Source organism: Elgaria multicarinata, chromosome 4 (genome assembly GCF_023053635.1).
Source record: "Elgaria multicarinata webbii isolate HBS135686 ecotype San Diego chromosome 4, rElgMul1.1.pri, whole genome shotgun sequence".
Lineage (NCBI taxonomy): Eukaryota > Metazoa > Chordata > Lepidosauria > Squamata > Anguidae > Elgaria > Elgaria multicarinata.
In genome coordinates, this window is record NC_086174.1 from 120,095,557 (window position 1) to 120,115,990 (window position 20,434).

Sequence of the window (20,434 nt, forward strand, 5' to 3'; positions counted from 1 at the left end):
CCCTTCCAACTCTACTATTCTATGATTCTATGCCCCATGCCAGTGTCCTCTTTAGATGGAAGCTACTATCTGTGCCAAGAACAGCTTCCTGATGTGTGTGCATGGGGGGCGGGGAATAGAATCATAGAATAGTAGAGTTGGAAGGGGCCTATAAGGCCATTGAGTACAACCCCCTGCTCAATTCAGGGATCCACCTTAAAGCATACAGCTGCCTCTTGAATGCCTCTAGTGTGAGAGAGCCCACTACCTCCCTAGGTAATTGGTTTTATTGTAATACTGCTCTAACAGACAGGAAGTTTTTCCTGATGTCCAGCCAGAATCTGTCTTCCTGTAACTTGAGCCCATTATTCCATGTCCTGCACTCTGGGATGATCGAGAAGAGATCCTGGCCTTCTTCTCTTTGACAACCTTTCAAGTATTTGAAGAGTGCTGTCATGTCTCCCCCTCAGTCTTCTCTTCTCCAGGCTAAACATGCTCAGTTCTTTCAGTCTCTCCTCATAGGGCTTTGTTTCCAGACCCCTGATCATTCTCATTGCCCTCCTCTGAACACGCTCCAGCTTACTGGCTATTTCTGATGAGACTTCATCTTGGGGAAAATGTTTAAACTTCACCACAGTCCCTATCTTGATCAGGCCCACCTGTAGTGGCATTTGAAAATAGAACAAAACCACAAGCGCTTTGTATGCATTAATGTCAACTCTATGCATTCTACAAAACGCCTAGCCTTTGTGTTCATTCGACTTGAACACTTGCAAAAGCTTCGCCCCCTTTTGAGATGAGCAGCTGGATGCTCGTGCATCCCTACACCTAACAGGAAAAGGGGAAGTATACTCAATGTTAGACTGACATAGGGTTTTTTTCAGTCTTTCACATGAGAATAAAATTAAGAACCAGTCAATGCAAGCAAGGCATGGGTACCCTACCTTTCTGAGTGAAATTATTTGTTAATGGTCTGGAAGGCTGTGATTTTCTGCTTTTTCATTTTTCCAGCAATAACGTCTGTACTGACATCTCCTGCTCCTTCTTATTTTCTCACTTTTCCAGCCTCCTGCAATGCTTCCTAATTAACTTCTTTCTTCCATTGGTCTAGTTTGGGACTATAAAACAGTTCAACAAGAGACCCTAAGGATTAAGAAGCTCCCTCTCCACCCCCAAATTTAGTGGAAATATTGGTTCAGGGAAGCCAGCGTTGACAAGAATGTAGGATTGCCTGCCAGTCCATCAGCCATTGTGGAAATATTTGCCAGTCATGGTAAATGGAACTCTAAGGTCTCGTATAACTCCAACACAAAACTAAAGGTCTTCCAAGGTATTATAGAAAGAAGCTGCGAATGCTGTTTACTCCTGTAATTTTGAGTAAATGGCCCTTTTATGGCTGCCTTTAAGTAAATGACCCTTTAGGAAAAGGCTGAGCCACCATTTTAATGCAAAATGGTGATTGGTCAAAGGAGCGGGAGGCTGTGTGCCACTCACAGAGCACCCATGGGCTGCTCAATGGACACAGCAAGCAGGTTTGGGCAGCCAGCGGTGTGTGTGGACTGGAGGGTGAGTTCACCCATCCCCAGTAACAGCCAGCCACAGCTTGAATATTCAAAATGGCCACTGGCACATGCCGCAACACACCATGGTAGGCTGTAATGATTGTGCACACCAGCCGAGTGGGTAAGCACTGGATTTTTTCTACTGTGCTAGGCTCTTGTTCAGTTTCCCCCATTGGAAATAATTCACTTTACATATCTTATAATTGTATTTGTATCTTTCTGGTTATATTACATTGACATCCTTTTCTTATCCACCGTCTCATTCTTTATTTCTTTGCTACTATTGTATATAAAACAGTGCACACACACTTATTGTTGGTAGCAATTGAATAAATAAAGCAGTATTCTTTTCCTGTTATTATAGAACTTGTGGGAAACTTCTTTAAAGCTGCAGTCCTCTCTCGATTCACTTATCTGGGAGGAAACATCATTGAAATAAATGGGACTTACATCTGAGTTGACATGTGTAGGATTGTGGTGCATTTTTAAAATGTATTTATCTATTTATTTTCTATATGCCAGTGTCTTGCTTATCAGCTGCATTTACAAATTGGCTTTTTGACAATAATTGCAACGATTTAGACCTGCCACTTTCTAAATGAACAATATCAGAGTGGTGTTTCTTATCAAATGGCGATTCTTCATGTCTTCCTCCCACCAGGAATGTACAACTTCTGGGCTATGGATGTTGCTTGCTTCACAGGCTGCTCCAGGACCAGAAAGTTTATGCATCCCTGCTACAGATCAAGGCCATGGCCTCATTAAGACCCCTGCTATAGCATGTTTACCTAGGAGAGTGGTTTTAATGGCATGTTGTATCTGCCCTGTTTCCTGTGTTCAGCTCAATTCAAGATCCTTGCAGCTGAGGGGAGGTTGCTGTTCTCCTAATTATTGTTATCATTACATTATATTTTACTATGTGATGATTATTTTTTCATATTCTTATAATACCCGTTAGGGGTTCAGAGTTCTGTTTTTATCATTTATAGGGAATGCACTGGTGTAGCATCAGGGGAAGCATGCTTCAGCACAATGTGGATTTAGTAGGTCAGGAAAAGGATTCTTGCTTCTGTGATTGATTATACAATTACCATGGTGGGTTAAGTACTTATTTTTAGTACATTTTATTTTCAGCATTTGCAATTTGTTCTTCCTGGTTGCTTACTTCTTCATCAAAATTAACTCGTGGTGGTGACACCTATTATCTGCAGCCACGAACCAGCATAGCTGTCAAAACATGACATTTATTATTACTTTACCATATATAGATTTAGTCATGCTAATAAATAATAACAAATGGCAATGCAACCACATAGCCTCAAGAAACATATTGTCAGTTGACATTTTGCTAGAGGTATATGAAGGCCAAATGCAGAACAGGCATGTTTTTGCAATTTCTCATCAGTTTCACATCAGTGAAGTTATGCTGACTTGATTAGAATTATGTCTGACAAGTGGACGCCCACAGAAATTTGTGGAGAGGGTTCCTATGTGGTTTGCTTTAGCTTAGCTTTCGTGGTTGTATTTTGGAGTGCAGCTACTCTCTTTTTGAGGTAGTTTTTTTGGAGAGCCAGTGTGGTGTACTGGATAAAGAGCTAGACTGGGAGCCGGGAGATCCAGGTTCTAGTCCCCACTTGGCCATGGAAACCCACTGGGTGACTTTGGGCCAGTCACAGACTCTCAGCCCAACCCTATCTCACAGGGTTGTTGTTGTAGGATAAAATGGAGAGGAGGAGGATTATGTATGCAATTTTTTTTCGATGTTCAAACAATTATATCAAGGACCTCATGATTAGCATCGCCATCTTAATTTTTTATATATTCAGTTCGAAAAACACTTCCTTAACTTCACTGGTGTGTGCTAAACTTCATTTTTGCATTTTTTCTTTATTGTTAGTAAATAAGTATGATTCTCCCCCCTCCAAAAGTCAGTAATTATAAATCTCAAAAGTCTGCTTTAAAAGTAAGTCACATAATACTGCAGGGGAAAAACTGCAGCAACTCTGTTCCCTTTACATTTTAATGCAGCATTTACTGAACATCTTCATTGCATATTCATTGCAAATGATGTCTAAGTGAGATGACAGGAACTCTTCTGTTTACCAGTGCAGGCTGACTTGAGTTTGAATTAGGAACCAATATTAGCCTATGTGATGGCCCATCATACTGTTACATGGTCAGAGGCTGTACACATTACACAGATGTTACACATTTTTGAGAACAATGCACTGGAATATATATTCTGTCAGAACTTACGTGCATCTTTGAAAGTCAAGAGAAGTTCAACACATGCAAAAGAAGTCAAGTAGGTACAACAACAAAAGAAAGAGAAATCTAGGCCGTTGCTAGACGAGGCGTTAGCCCAGTGTGAGGCCCGGTCTCCCTCCTGTGGATCCAGATGACGCACAGGGGATCCCCGGGTCAGGCTGGGCTAAGTCCTCCCTTAACCCGGGATAACTGGATGCGGTTATGGCCCGGCTTTTCCGCAGCCCCGGCCTAAGGCCGGGGCTGTGGAAAGTCTAGCAGGGTCCGTGGCTTTTCCCAGCTGCTCAAGTAGCCGGGAGAAGCCACGGACTGGGCACAGCGCTCCATAGGAGTGCTGTGCCCATCGGGCTGGGGGGGGAATCATGGGGGGGAGATGGGGGCTGGGGGGAAAGACCAGACCCGGCAGGAGAGAGGGGGGAGAAGAACGGGGACGGCCATCGGGGATGGGCCTGGTGAGGGGGGATGGGCATCGGGGACGGGCCTGGCAGACGGGGGGAAGAAGGACGGGGACAGGGCCTGGCGAGCGGGGACGGGGGATGGGTAGGGGGAGTGGGGAACCCTTTATTTTTTAAAAAAATGTACTTACCTTTTCGTTGGTGCGCTCCTGCGCACATGGCCCTTTAGGAAAAAAACCAGAGCACGTGACAGGGCTTTCCCTTGCCCCGTCGCATGTTGACATCTGGAAAATGTTGACGTCTCCATGTGGTAGGTCTAGCAAGGCCCCTAGTGTTACATCATGATTTCTCACTATGTGTCTGCTTTTGTTTAGGAGAATTCTAGGGTTCCTGTTCCATTAGGGCAGGCATGTGGAACCTGCAGCCCATACAACAAATTTGTCCTGCCAGTCCAGTCTATCTGTTGAGACTCCTCCCCTTCCAGAAGCCTAACCCCCCCCCTTGAAGGGAGAGGGGTGGGACAGTGATTGAGCCATGGTTCAGTCTGCTTCGCTCCTCCTAAGCCTTCCCTGTGCATGGACAGTGGCACAGGCAGGATCTACACTACTGCTTTATAATCGTATTGAAGTGCATTGACAATTGTTGGTGCCCATAACACATTCCATGTACTGTTTTCAAACTGTCTTCAGAGTGTTATATCCTGCTTGGTGTAAAGCAAAGTAGGCTTAATCCTCTTTGTCCTCCATCAGCTTCCCCATGTGAGGAGGCGATGCATCATGTTCTCCATATGCAGAAGGCAATGGAGGGGCTGGAGAAGTGCTTCTCCAATTTATTTATTTATTTATTTTATTTATCATACTTATACCCCGCTCTTCAGCCAAAAAAGGCTCTCGGAGCGGCTTACACTTAGGAAAAAAGACAGACCCTGCCCTCAGGCTTACAATCTAATAAAGACATGACACACAAGGAAAAGGAGTCAAGGAGGGAGGGAGGAGAGAGAAAGAAAGAGAGAGAGAGAGAGAGAGAGAGAGAGAGAGTCCAGCAGGAGCAGGCCCCGATGTTACTTCTGCCTGCTCCTGTCCCCTCGGTCTTTCTTCTTCCCCACAGGGCCAAGATGGCAGTTTGCCCTGTGGGGGGGGGAAGAGTCCAGCAGGAGCAGGCCCCGATGTTACTTCTGCCTGCTCCTGTCCCCTCGGTCCTTCTTCTTCCCCACAGGGCCAAGATGGCAGTTTGCCCTGTGGGGGGGGGAGAGTCCAACAGGAGCAGGCCATGATGTTACTTCTGCCTGCTCCTGTCCCCTCGGTCTTTTTCTTCTCCAACCAGCACCTCAGCTAGGAACCCAGTGACATGGGGTGCAGGGGACTGAAATTATAGTTGGCCCCTGTCCACTGATGTCATTGAGCTTGCAGCAGTCTGAAGTGTCAATCCAGCCTCCAGACCCAAATACATTTCCAGTCCCTGCATTGAGACATAGAATCTACCATACAGTATGATGTGCTTCTCTGACTCAACTTTGGTAAAACATTCTGGGCTACATGGAAGGATCCTAGGCCAGATCTACAGCCAGCAGGATATGACACTTTGAAAATGGTTTGAAAACTGTATACGGAGTGTGTCCTGGGCCCCAACAGTTGTCACTACTGTTATAAACGGTTTCAAAGCAGTATTGTAGATCCTGCTCTATATTGACTAGCTGCTTCCTGCACCTAGTTTTCTGGAACAGTGATGCTAATGTAAAATCATTTCCTTACACACAGGCCATAGCTAGATGGAGCGAAATCCCAGGGCGATCCCCGGGATCGTCCCTGTGCATCCACATGACGCACAGGGGATCCCGGGATCAGGGAAGGATGATCCTTCCCTTGCCTGGGGATCTCACCCTACCCTTTTGGCCCAGTTTTTCTGTGGTCTCGGGCTGAGCATGAGACCGCGGAACGTGTGGCCAGGCACCACGGTTTGTCCAGGCTCCTTGCGAGGAGCCAGGACCTGCGCACGGGGCGCAGAACTCCTCAGGAGCTCTGCCCACATCGGGGGTGGGGTGGGGGGAGTGGGGATTTTTTTAAAAAATAAAACACTACCTTCTGAGCATGAGCACTTGTGCACTGCTGCCTCTTTAAAAATAAAAAAGGTGGATACGACACCTCTCCCTCTGAGGTCACCATGCACCACAGTGTAAACAGAGGGAAGATTTTGCAATAAAAACATTGCGAGATCTTCACTCCTCCATCACGCAATAACAGGTAGGTCTAGCGAAGGCCATAGAATCATTTCCTTACACATCTATTGGAGTGTTGGGAGTACATTTATAATAGGTTCCAGAAGGCACCCTTAGCAAGCAGATTTGGTTATCCATTTTATGGAGGATGAATAAAGGATGTCTCCATTATAGACTTGGAATGTTTTATAAGGAACAGTGCTATCTTAACTAGAGCTGATTTAATGAGGATGTTTTATGACAGAAAAGATTGGATTCTTCATTAGATTTATTAACTTTTTTCTCTATCTCAATACTCAAATCAGGTAGAGCTGAGCTGGGACGATAATAAGCAAACCGTATCCAATTTAGTTGATTGCTTTGTGTTTTGTGGAAATTATCATACTTCCTTGCTACAATTTTTTTATAAATATAAAGTTTGAATTAATAATTACTTGAATACTTTAATACAGTTAAATACAAATTATCTTTAGTTATGCTTATAGATACTGAATTTAGAATGTCACATTTTATTTGCATTAATATGAAAATTTAAAAATTGGAAGCACAGAACCAGGGACAGAAGGAAGGCTATGGTTACTTAGAAAATGAAAAAAGGCAAGAATAAACTAGTGTAACAGGAAACATCGTCAAACTGCAACGTAATTTTAGGTCCTATTTCAGGATAGGGGATCCTTTTAAGTAGATGTCTGACCCTGGAAAGGCAGCTGAGTGGGACAGGAAGGGCCTGGCCTCACTTGGAGGTTGGGGCAACAATGGCTTCTGTCTGCTATTGGAGAAAATGAAAAATTCTTCTTTAATGACATGTAGGATGTCTTAAAAATAATCCATATTATACAGGATGTTAATGTACTGTGATTGAAACCTTGGATAGCGACAAATATTACCCCTGGCCCTACCAGAAGCAGGAAAAGACAAGTTCTTGTTTGGCCCAGAGAAAAAACACATGAAAGTCTCATATGCTTTTATTTATTTATTTATTTATTTTTAAATCTCACTTTCCTCACAATGAGCCCAGGACAGCTAACAACATTCATAAGTATAATACCACATACAATACCACTTCCTTTTCTTCTGCATTAGTGCTGTCAAAGGCCTAATCTACACCAGGCAGGATATTGCCAGGGCCGGTGCCAGATTATTTTGCGCCCTAGGCAAGGTGAGCTATTTTCACCACCACCACCCCAATTTTTTTTTGCCAACTTTGAGTTTTAAGAACAGATGTTTTGTAGAAAAAAATAAGCACAAAACTTGAAACTGCTAAATTTATTTTAAAGTGCAAGAATAAGTAATAATCAAATTTTGATTATCTTTCACAAATACAAAATAAAATATTTTGGCACATAAATAATTTTGAACTAAAGTGCGCTTGGTAAAAAGTATACCTCCGCCATTGGCAACACAACATTAAAAACTCTGACTTATACTATTTAAGGTATGAAAAAGTCATTAAAAAAAGGAAGAAAAAACCCATCAGTCAGACACATCACACATGAACTGCAACCCCACGTGTAACCATGTTTGCCAGTTTTACTACAATCCCACAGACACACACACACTATCTGAGAGTACACTCAATAGGACTTTCTTCAGAATAGACGTTTATAAGAGCATACTGTAAAAAACCCTATGAAACCTTAAAAGGCTAACAAATGTAAGGCTAAATTTATGCCACAATGTGTTAATCTTTAAGCTGCCACAAGGGCTCTTTGTTGTGCCAAAGGAGGGTATTAGTACAAAGCATAGTGTCGCACCTTAGAATCCACAGAATTTCTTTAAAGTATTTTTAACCACCTCCTTATTCAAAAAGGCTCCTAGAACAGCAGTAAAACGAGACAGATCCTGCCTACAGACTTAACAATCCAAAATGACACAACACACAAGGAGACGAAGAGGGAAGAGAAATGTTTAAAATTGAATTTATTACCGTGTGAGTTTTTGTGAGCAACAACCCGCACCATGAAAACTTCAGCCACAATAAACATCAGACTTTAGGGTGCCCCAGTTCTCTTATTTTGTGATTACTGTAACAAACTGAGCGCTCTGCTTGTGTCCTTTTCTGTAACTTGGTGCAATTAACAATGCAATTACTTGCTGTTTAGCCATACCATTAAATACCAAGTTACACACAAAAAAGGACATAGCAGAGGATTAACACTAAAGACCCTTTAAAGGACGCCCATCTCCTCTGCCTTCATTAGCCTAAATTGATTTTCACCATTCAGGATTTATTTATTTATCTCATTTATATAATGCCCCTGGGTGGTTCACAAAAGCCAAAAACAGTAAACATCAAAAGTATATTAAAAAATTAAAACATCAGAGACATAAAAACAACAGTATACAGCTAACAGGATTGGCTAAAACATCACAGAGCCCCTCTCTGCAGCAGGCTCAGGCACCGCCAGAAAGAAACTGGCAAAGTGAGGGGGACCAATGGCTACTATTGGCAGACTGGCAGTCCCAGAGCAAAGCTAACAGAGGAAGAAACCAAGAAAATAGCTTACTTTCACGAACGACGACGGCTGGTTGCCCTCGCCTCGCCTGTCGCCTCGTGTTGCTCTTGGCTGCTCTCGCCTTGCCTGTCGCCTCGTGTTGTGGCTGTGGGAGGGGCGGGCAGCTTCCGGGCGCGTTCCAGAAGTCTGAATGAACCTGTGTGCCGAGTCGAGCCCCCCCTCCCCGCCCCCCGCCCCCAGCGTCCCTGCTTTGCTCGGCTGGGCAGGCGTAGGGCGGATCTCTCGCCCGCCCAGTCGTTTCTCTCTGAACCATACAAAATGGTTTTAAATTTTGTATACTTTTTAATGTTCACTGTTTTTAACTTTTGTAAACTGCGAAGAGTGCTTCGGCTATGGGGTGGTATATAAATTAAATAAATAAATAAATAAATAAATAAATAAATAAATAAATCTCCCCTCCCCCCCTCCCTAGCTGTAAATTTACAGCTAAACAAAACAAAAAAACAAAATCACTTTCCCCATTTTTTAAAAAAACACACCACTTACCAGAGAGGAGGGGGCACAGATGCTCCCAGGTGCCTCGGGTGGGTGGGCGCGGTGGCGGTGGCACCTGTAAACCCGCAACTGCGCTCCTTCCCATATAGATGCTTGGAAGGAGCATCAATGCGGCTGTGCCCCGCCTCGCTCTGCTGGGCGCAGCAATACCGCCGGCGTATAGACGAGGGCCTGATTGGATTGATAAAATCCAACACAAACCTCTTGTGTTCATCTAGTGACAATGCTTAAGACCAATCAGTGAACATTGTTCAACATTGCTCATGTAATCACAGGGAAATCATTACAGGGATTAAATTTGATGAGAGGAAATATTGCAAAGAATAGTAAATAAATAAAAAATGATTAACCAAATGGCAGGTGAAGGTGAATAACATTGTATCACTTACCATAGTAGCTTAAAGGAGTGGTCAAACAAGAGCTGACATCTTTCTTGGCAAATTGATCCTCCTCCCATACAGCATCCATAACACTTTGTAGGCTTAGCACTATTGAAAACATTTTCTTTCCTTCACATTAGCTGTCTGTAATGTGGCCTATGGCATTCCATTTGTTCTGTACTGGTAAAATTCTGCCTTACAGACAATTAAAAACAAACCAACCTCTTTTTGAATATGTCTTTGTGGTATTTAAAGGTGCACAGAATCTATAACAGCACAATTGTATTCAGCTCAACATATTATTATTTTTTCCTACAGAGGGTAAAGAGCAAGGGTGCTTTAAAGCTATAAAGTCACAAAAAGAACTTATTAAATTATCAATTGTGTTTTATGATAAGGTGGTTTTAGCTGTGGCACCAGAGTTTAAGGATTACACTGTACATTTTCTGAAAATTTAATTCAACCTTACTGTCGGAACCATCAGAAGACTTCATTTCCATTAGTTTCCATCTCAGCTCCTGACATTTGAGTATATTTCAAATTATTTCAATGGATTATGCAGTTTGGAATACACATTTTACATTTGAAATGTCTTTAGGTGCAACTTTCTGAGCCAGTGAGGCACTTTTAAAAGCATGCTTTTTTTGCAAAATTCAGCACACTAATTCATCTTATTAAAACATCCTGGCATTGATCTTAGCCACTGTGAGTGGAGTTGCAGCCATGGAAAAGTGGTTTCCTACCTCCCCCCCCCTTCCTTCTGCAGCCCTTTGGAACACTAAGAAAGTTGCTGGAAGTACGATAAAACGCAAGACTATTAAATATTTCGAAGACATAACATCATTGTTCATCTGATGATGCATTTGAAATGTCCCCCTTTTATGGGGAGAAGGCATTGTGTTATGGCTGGAACAAAATTAAATAATACTATGGTGGAATGTTTTCAACTTTAAAAGAAATGCTTAAATGCTTAGCTACCATGCACTTCAGTAAAAGAGATAAACCACTTGTAAAAATGTCAGAATAGGCATGCAACTTATTTCTGGTATTACTTCATCATAGACTATCCAGGTGATCTTGAGTTTGCAATTCTACAAACATTTTTCAGTCAAAATATTTCATTTTTTTCCTTCATAGATAATGATTGAAATGGGTCTCAATCCAGCTAAAGGTATTTGTGCTTAAGGCTGTTTATATGGGAGTAAGTCTGTTTAAATTCAGTGGGGCTTAAATCTGATTTACAGATTTAAATCTGTAAATCATAATACATTGCATTATGCTGCACATCTTATGGCAAGCAGTGGTACTTCAATTAGCTACACCTACCTTGTTCCAGTGGTTTCAGTGGGACTTAGAGTGTTATTGGATGAGTGTTTCATTGCACACTTGTTACTGGACTTTTTGTGGGTTCTATTCACGTCATTGTCTGCGCCCCCATTCACACAACAACAAAAAGTCCCTGGTAAATCCAAATTATTTTTGAGATGGAACTTGCCGCTATCTCCTGCTGTGTGCAGGAGAAGCAGCAGGATCAAAACAGCCCACTGAATGGGCCACGTGCAGGTTGTTTACTTCCTCTTTCGAAAGAGGAAGTAATGAGGGACAAATGTGTGGGCAGAGAAGTGACGGTAAGGAAACGTGATCCCCCTGTGTGAATTAACTTTATTTTATTTATTTATTTATTTATTACATTTTTATACCACCCAATGGCCAAAGCTTTAGCTGGATTAGACACTAAATGCTGTTATTTACATATTCACAATTTTCTTTAATTTTTGTTTTATTAAAATGTATATATGGGTTGTTGGTATTGTACATTTAAATAGTTAATATCTTTGCAAGTGCACATAACAAGTGATTATATATTGTCCATCAAGATACTATCATCAGAATTTAAGCCACATGTGGGCAACCCATGGCCCACAGTCTGTATGTGGCACTCATAATTGGTCTCTGTGGACTCACCCCTGCTGGATTTCCCCCTTCTATTGCAATTGAATTTCCCTCTAACACTGAGAACAATACCACGTGGGAAGCACAGGGTTTTGAAAGTGTGCAGCCTGTCTGGAGAGAGCAGAGCACTTTGCAAGTGTGTGTGTGTGTGGTGGTGGTGGTGATGGTGGTGAGCTGATATATGCAATTCCAGCTGATATATGCAATTTCTTTCCTCCTACTGTCCTTCAGGCCTTAAGAAATTATGTCCTGTTGTTCTTAAAATGTTATTAATAACTAGCTCAAATTACATAATATGATACTATGTCATATTTCTGCTGTAGTTTGTTTAATTGTTGTGATGCTTTTTATTATTAGAAGAAAATAGCTGAATTTTTATATCTCTAGTTAATTTGCGCGCGCGCACACACACACAGTTGCATTATAAACTGCAGTAACTGCAGTTGTATTATAAAAAAAGAATCATGTTAATCCTTTCATATTAATCCTAGGGTCATGAGAGGGTGTAAATATGTATTATTCAACCTTTATGGTATTTCCTTATGGTTAATAGTAATTAAGGCTGAATATAGGAGGTTTACAAATGCAGACTGTAAAATGCTCATATGTAATAAATCACTGAAGTCAAACTCTGGCATTCAGTCAAAATGAATTTGAATAAGATTTGCTGTTTTAATTATTTCTTTTATATTTGTTCCACTGTCATACAAATGGCATGTTTGGATACTATTAAAATTGTTTCCCTATATCTTTCTATATATTTACCCTCTTCATCCCAAACTGTAAATACTCACTCTATCTCTGTACAAGTTCTGTGGCTCTGGACATCTTTTAAACCAGTTCTTAAAATGTACCACGTTAGATTTTTTTATTTGAACGATGAGTCTGGATAGCAGGGTTGGTAACCAACTGAGAAACTGGTGTTTTGTTTATATTTTTAAAGTGGCTTTGGTCCACTAAGAAAAATAAACAAAAATCCTACCTAAGAATATCTGCCCCTTCCACCCATAAAATGGAAAACAGCAACAACATGCTGCTCAATTCAAATCTCTTCCCATGGTTCTCCAGGCACTTACAGGAGCGTGGCTACTCCCGTACCCCACAGTAGTGCAAGGAGAAGCTGCACGTGCTCAAGAAGGGTGGAGGGTGGTTAGGCAAGGTGGTTGGTACACGTGTGGTGGGAGCCTAACCACCCTTCCCAATGTTATGTCAGAACAGGGCCATTGTATGCAATTTTTTTTAAAATAATAATAATCAAGAACTGCATTGCAAAATTTGGAAAAAAGCAAAAATGAATTAATATATATATTGTCATGCGTGGTTATAAATGCAAGCAGTCAGAAACCTAATGACCATAATCACCAGAAACTATATAAAAAAAGAGTCTACCAATCAGTAGTCATTTTTTGAAAAGGTAACAAGGGATGTTTGGGGGGAACAGAAGACATTTTACAGGTTTGTATCAGACCCTGACAATGTGTAGATGTATTGTTGGAATACATCTGTTTTGCGTTGCAACGTTTCTATATATCTTCCCCTCTTTCACTATAACATATTGTATTATACTATGACGTCATTCATGTTTTCATTTTAAAATGGAAAATAATTTTATGTATAAAATGAGTAGTTTTTATTTTTCACCTCCCCACATAGTGGTATACCATTTTTACAACTCTGAAGTTGCATAAATGTTGGGTGTTGTCTTGCATCCCTAAACCAGTAATTTTCAAGAGGACTTCTTGGAGATAAATACATTTCTCTGTATTGACTTTTATTATTAATTCCATATGATTACAAATATTAAAGTCTTCAGGCCTTAAACACTGCTATAGTAAATAACACTGCAATCCTGCCCACCCTTACCTGGGAGTAAGTCCCATTGAAGTCAATATGTCTTGCTGCAGCGTAGATATCAAGAGAAATGCACTGCACATATGCTAAGCTTGCTCAAAGGTATACCACGTTGCAAATCACTCTTGCAATTATTATTATTTTAAAATATACTCAATTGACAAATGTGTACCTTTTTAATTCTACTAGGTCATTAAGCTTGCCTTTGAAGAATTTGAGCTGGAAAGAGGATATGACACCCTTACAGTTGGAGATGCTGGAAAAGTGGGAGATACCAGAACAGTGTTGTATGTGTAAGTATGACATTACTTGTCCCCTCTGCCTTCCCCTTTTTGTTTTTTCACTCCTTAGAATTCATGGTCCAGAGGAGGGTTCTCACTTCACTTTTTACTTTCATTTTGTTTTTTTACCTTACAGGTAAGTGGTACGTTTCCAGTCCAAAAACTACACAGAAAGTGTATGGAGAGGAGGAACATATCTCTGGGATCAAACATAATCTGAAAAATCGAGAGCAAATTACACATAATGCAAACATTTTTGAATATTGTACAGATCAGGTTTTGGGCATGGGTGCAATCCTGCTGTATTTTTAACCACTTTCCAGCCCTGCTGCTGAGACCAGCAAGAAAGGAAGGGGCTGTCTACATGTGGGGAAAGCCCCAGGGTGGCTGTGGATCTGTGCCCATTGGTTAGATGATGCAGGTGCAGCTTTGCAGCCACCGCAGGACTTCCCTGCAATGCTCCGATTTGAAAAAGTTGGGTATTTACCCCAACTTTTCAAAGGGAGTGACGTCAACACAGCACTTCCACCATATAACATCACTCTGCAGCCAATCTGGGGCCTACCCAGGGGTGTAGCCTGGTGGAAGGTGGCCAGTAATTGGTCACCTTCCACCAGGAAGAGGGCAAGGGAGGCTCTGGGACCTGGATGGCCGCCCAGAAACCCAACGCTCCCTCCACGGCTTTGGGATTACACAACAATGCCCCGAGAGAGGGAAAGCATGAGGTTGAGGAAAGAGGTGGCACCAGCCTGCCGCCATGAAGACAGCCCCAAAGGTTGGGTGTATCCAGATGTTCAGAATTTGAGTGATGAACCAATGCAGACGTGTGTGTTGTTGTATTCACTCCAAGTCATTCAGATGTACAGTAGCTTTTAAAGGATTAAGTTCAGGAAAAAGGTGGTCTTTTCGTTTGCAGCCCAAGTCATCTCTCCATGGGGCTGATTCGTTGGCTTCCGATGACATAGCAAAGACACTTCTCTCTCTCTGAACATTTTTTCAACTTTGAAAGAACTGTGTGTGTGTGTTTTAAATAAGCTCAGAAATGAACATTCAATTAAATTAATATGCAATAATATGCATGACATGTGGGGTGCAGCAAAACAATTGATTGAATCAATGCTCAATTCACCAGTTAGTGCATCTGTTACCAGCTTTCTGAAAAAAGGAGGAAGCTGAGCTTAACCCAGTGGCAAAGTATACGTTATGTTGCCTCTTTCTCAGTGCATGTATTTGCACAGTTTGATTATTTCAACCCCTGAGATTGTAGAAGATTTTATGGTAAAGGCTACCTTTTAGTAAGAAGAACTTCCATTGACTGTATATAATGCGAGCCTTTAAGATCATGTCCTCCAAGCACAGCATAAACATACTTCAAATAAATAACTAAATAAATATTATTCCTATTTCTAATTTAGCATTATATTGTAATTTTCAGTGCACTGAATTCTTTATGATTCTCTTTTACATTTGCATTCATGTTTTGGAATAGGTTGAGTTGAAGGACAGTGACATTCCAAGGACACTCTATGAATTTCAAGGCTAATCTGGGATTTGGCCTGATGGCTTTTACATCTACCCTTTCAAAGAGCAGTAAATTACCCCAATTATCTTCAGTAGCAAATTACTTCTGTGGGGGTTGCACTGATACTTAGGGATTATACTGTTGATCTTTTTTTTTTTTTTCAGGGCAGAGAGAATGACTTTCCTCTTAGTGGAACTTTGTTGGGGCTCTTTTTGCACCATATGTATGTATATAATAAATGTGTGCTGGAGTAGGTTGCTATATGGCAAGTGTGTCATGAATTCCATAGAGAAAGTCCATATAACATAAAAAGACAAGAACCTGCAAAGGCTTTATAGAAGGACAAATATGTATTTTCTATTCCTCTCTTGACATGAAAGAATGTTGTGGTTTCATCAGTAAAACCCCAGTAATTCTCTTGGATTCAGGTTATGAGCCTCTGATTTACCTCTCAACATGTAAACAGAACAGAATCTAATGTGAGTTTCAATCCCAGGATAATTTACAGTTTTTGCTTAAAATCTTAGTTACTATTTTTGTCCTAGTTTGGATTTGTTCAACATTTCTCTCTGAAAACAATGGTTACTGTGGAGTAATTGTTCAAGGATAGAGGATGCGGTTCATAACTCAAGGATAGAGGTTGTGGTTCATAATCCAGATATTACATGGCAAAACCGGTACATAACTCTACTGTTTTTGTTATCCCCAGGCTGACAGGCTCTAGTGTTCCTGATCTTATTGTGAGCATGAGCAACCAGATGTGGCTCCATTTGCAGTCTGATGACAGCATAGGTTCACCTGGATTTAAAGCTGTTTATCAAGGTAAATCTCAGCTTGAATTAATCAATGAGATCACTCTAACAGAATACACAATGGTCTGTGCTGGAAGTGAGTGAGTTTACAAGCAATGCTGTTTTGTGAGATGATGGATGTATGATTCAGTCTATCTCCGGTCCATGTCAGGTTGACATGTAAGTCCATTCTGTGTAATTTCCATATCAATCTGTGATTTTTATCATCATCATCATCATCATCATCATCATCATCATCATTCCAATCCACTGTCAAAAAACATGTGTTTTTTGACATGTGTACGTCAAAAAGGAGCCTACATGCTAAATGTTCTCTTCTGTTCTTATTGAGTCATGCAGGATTAAGGCTGTATTGGCTAGTTCCACCCCACCCACCCACAGGATATCAGAAATAGAACTGTTTATAAAAAGCATGTAGGAAAGGGTGTAGTATGATACGGTTGTTTTATTGATTCTAAGAATTTGCTTGCTAAAAAAGGATGGAGAAATTGTGTACACAGAGCCCTAGTCGCCAGGTGTAAAGCCTGATAAGGCTGCACCTCACTCTTAAGGTAAGAAGAATTTGCCCTTTTAGAAAAAGCAAAGGGATAAACTGCATTTGCTTAAAAGCAAAAGCTCCCACGGGCATACTGCTGTACCTTTGGAAGGTTCATGAACAAAGCTCCATACTACAAACGTCATGTATTAACAGCAGCCTTCTTATGTAGTTTAGCTACCTTTGAGCTAATCTTAGTTTTGTGATATTGTTATACTAAAACTGCATTTCTACTACCTTTGAAGTGCACTGCTCTTTTGCTGGCTGGTTTGCATTATCTGGTCACATATTAGCAACTTGGCCGAACCATGTTGAGGCAGGTTTCCAAAGGACAAAAAAGGGGGTGCGGGAGCTGAAAAGGCCATTTGGAGTATGCTAAATATTCCTAATTAGTATATTTTCATTCACTTTCAAGGCAGCTTTTGTTCTGCTAACTTATTTTCTTACCTAGATATCAAACAAAGGGTACATTTATTAATAGCTAATGGTGCTGATGACACCAACTCTGTCTCTCTTTTCCATCTAAATCCAAGGAAGCTGTTCTGGTTCTAAATCAATGCCCGATGCTGGTAATGGACTGGATAAGGGCAAAAAACTGAAGCTTTGGCCGTTTCTACACCTGCCTTTTTCCCTGGGATCGTCCCGGGATCATCCCTGTGCATCCAAATGGCACACAGGGGATCCTGGGAGCAGGCAGGGATGATCTGCCTGGGATAATCCTTAGGTGTAGAAAGGGCCTTAATCCAGACAAGACAGAAGTGTTTTTACTCAGTCAAAAAGCAGATCAGGATATAGAGAGCTGGATAGGGTTTCACTCCTCCTGAAAGTTTGGCATACTCTTGGACTCAGCTCTGAATCTAGATTCCCAGGTCTCGGCGGTAGCCAGGAGTGCACAGCTGAGACCAGTACACCAACTTTGCTCATTTCTAAAGACGTCTGATATGGCCACAGTCATGCATTTCTTAGTTACATCCCATTTGGACTACTGTAACACACTCTATGGGCATAACTACATGGGATATACTCCACTATGATTGTGAATTTGCACACCTTTGGACACACGACATAGCTGCCAATTTGCAGCCACATTGTGGTTTCCTCTCGAAGCTTTACATTTTTGCGGTGGCATGTTAGCATAAATTTTTACTTTGGTGCTTCGTTGCTGCGGTTCTCCAGTACATGTTTCATTGGTGGGGTGACTGTGGTTTAGGCTGATGGGCATACTTTGGGAGCAGATCCCAACTCCATCAGTGATGTAGGACTTCCCATTTTGGCTTTTCTGCCTTGCTCTTTCAAAGCTGCACAGTTCCAGTGAGCCTTGAGTGAGTGCAGGGTGGTAGGCAGGACCCAGGTGAGTGTTTGCAAATAGTATTTATTTATTGCATTTTTATACTTCCCAATAGTCGAAGCTCTCTGGGCGGTTCACAAAAATTAAAACCATTCAAAGTATAAAACAAACAGTATAAAAACATGATATAAAATACAATATAAAAGCACAACCAGGATACAATCAGTAGTAGACTTGGCAACAGTCAGACATCATTGGTGAACCAACGTACAGTAGATAATGTGCATTAAATGCCAAGACTCAGCAGTCTGTAGCTTTGTAGTTGCACAGCACTACAGAAGAGGGGGGAAATTACATAGGCCTTAGCTAGACCTAGGGATTACTCCAGCCAAATGGAGTAATTACTCCTGCTCCCGGGATCCCCTGTGTGTCATTTGGATGCACGGGGATGATCCCGGGACAATCCTGGGATATAGGCCTGGTCTAGCCATGGCCTTAGAGAGCCCCATCGTTAGCCACTATTTACTGCTGTTTAATCCCATATTGCGAAGTTTCGGGGCCCAGAACAGAAGCCCAGTTTGCAGGAAGAGGTTCTTCAAGGATATGATGTAGAGGCTAAACCTTTTTTGCAAATAAAATTTAGCCCTTCTGCTTAATCAGACTCAACCGCTTAATATTGGTTGGGAGTTCTATGTATATCTGTATGTTGTGTGTTATCTCTGTGTGCTTGTTGCTCAATGCTCATCTGTCCTCTAATGTAAAAGGTTTTAGGAGCAGGTATTTAAATTTCTATAGTCTGTAATGCTAGACTGAAAAGTCTGTCATTTATTAGGTCATAAACCGCATTAACATTTCATGGAATATAAAAAGAAATTCGGACGTGCATTCTTGTTTACTTAAAAGAAGAAAGAAAGAGAGATTGAAAAAGGAAGGAAGGAAGGAAGAAACTTGCTTCAGCACATTGTAAATACAGTATCATCCTACAAGAACGGAGGGGGAGACAAATAGCTGTAGAATTTTAGTCACTTCTGTCAATAAAAACTCCTTTTGAGCTGTCAGATTCCAAATCCATTGCACCTGTTGATAAAATGTATTTCTACAAATCGTGTTTTGTATAATTTGCCATAGCTATTTAAGTAGCAGCAGGGGGTAAATTAAAGTAGATTTCCTTCGTGCTGTGCTACCGTGTAGCAAAAAGCGAGCCTATTTTTAGACTCATAGCTAAAGAATGCTTTGCGTAAGATGGCTCATAGTTGCGACACTGGCACACAAATTCATTTTTGACAGTGAAATGAGTTTTATTATATTTAGCTTTGTCAATTTTCCTGATTTTAATAAGAAGAATCAGAAAGCAATTTCATCTAACCTTAAACAAAATTATGTTAACTTTTTTGAGTTCTGTTGCTAAAAGTATAACAGTATCTGATTTACTCCATGGTAGAGCACCTGCTTTACATACAGAAGGTCCCAACTTCATTCCCTGGCATCTCCAAGAAGGGGGAGCCACTGCTGCCAGACAGTGTCAACATTACTGGGGTAGATGAGCCAATGGTCTGACCTCAGTATAGGACAGCTACTTATGTTCCTAGAATGGGCCTGTTCAGACAACGCACTAAGCCATGGTTAGGCCACTAACCTCTTTGCAACAAAGGGTTTGTCAACGTGTTTAAACTATGTTTATGTAGCCACCATGGTTAGGAATGAGTCACATGATATGCTAAGTCATGGTTCATACGACACGCTAAGCCATAATGTTTAGCTCAAAATGCTTAACCACCGTGGCTTAGTGTGTCGTCTGAACAGGGTCACTGTGTGACAAATGTACACTGCTAAATTCACAATGAAGGATGAGTTAGAAAGATTTTTGAGGGCTTATTTAGGACTTGCTAAAGAGAAATCTGACCCTTTTACGTAGTTTGTAATCCAAGGAATACTCCCATATATCCAGGATTGTCGAACATATTGTGATGAAGTATTCAGCAAAGCACAGCCCAGATTTGGTATACACTAATAATTTTGTGGAGGGTCCCGATGGGAGCAAGGATTTAAAGTATTATTTTGCTCTAATGTTTAGTTTTCAGAATCCATTGCATTACTTAGAACATTCTAGCAGTTAATTGCTGTGATAATTAAAATGTTAATTTTGGTTTTTGTTTTATTTGTCTAGACTTTGCTAGAGGAACAGTTCAAAGTTGTTGTTTTTTATAAAAGAAAACTTTCAGGCGCTGGAGCGCAATTGCGCAACCAGCTCTTCTTCATTAAAAAAAAGGTAGCCATGACATTCCTCTTCCCTTCTGGGATGTTGCATGGCCATATAGACACTGGGAGAGGTTTGTGGAAGCAGGTAAGTCCACAATCCTTCCCCCTCCCTCCTGCTATACCCTT

At 41.2% G+C, this 20,434-nt stretch overlaps 1 protein-coding gene across 1 annotated transcript in view; it reads left to right on the top strand.

Annotated features, from left to right (window-relative positions):
• The window catches only part of CSMD1 (CUB and Sushi multiple domains 1), a 1,175,554-nt gene that overhangs the window by 847,738 nt on the left and 307,382 nt on the right, over window positions 1-20,434 (top strand). Inside the window, exons 11-12 of the mRNA XM_063125095.1 lie at window positions 13,801-13,904; window positions 16,124-16,236. Of these exons, the coding sequence (XP_062981165.1) occupies window positions 13,801-13,904; window positions 16,124-16,236 (217 nt within the window). The remainder of the gene's footprint in view (window positions 1-13,800; window positions 13,905-16,123; window positions 16,237-20,434) is intronic.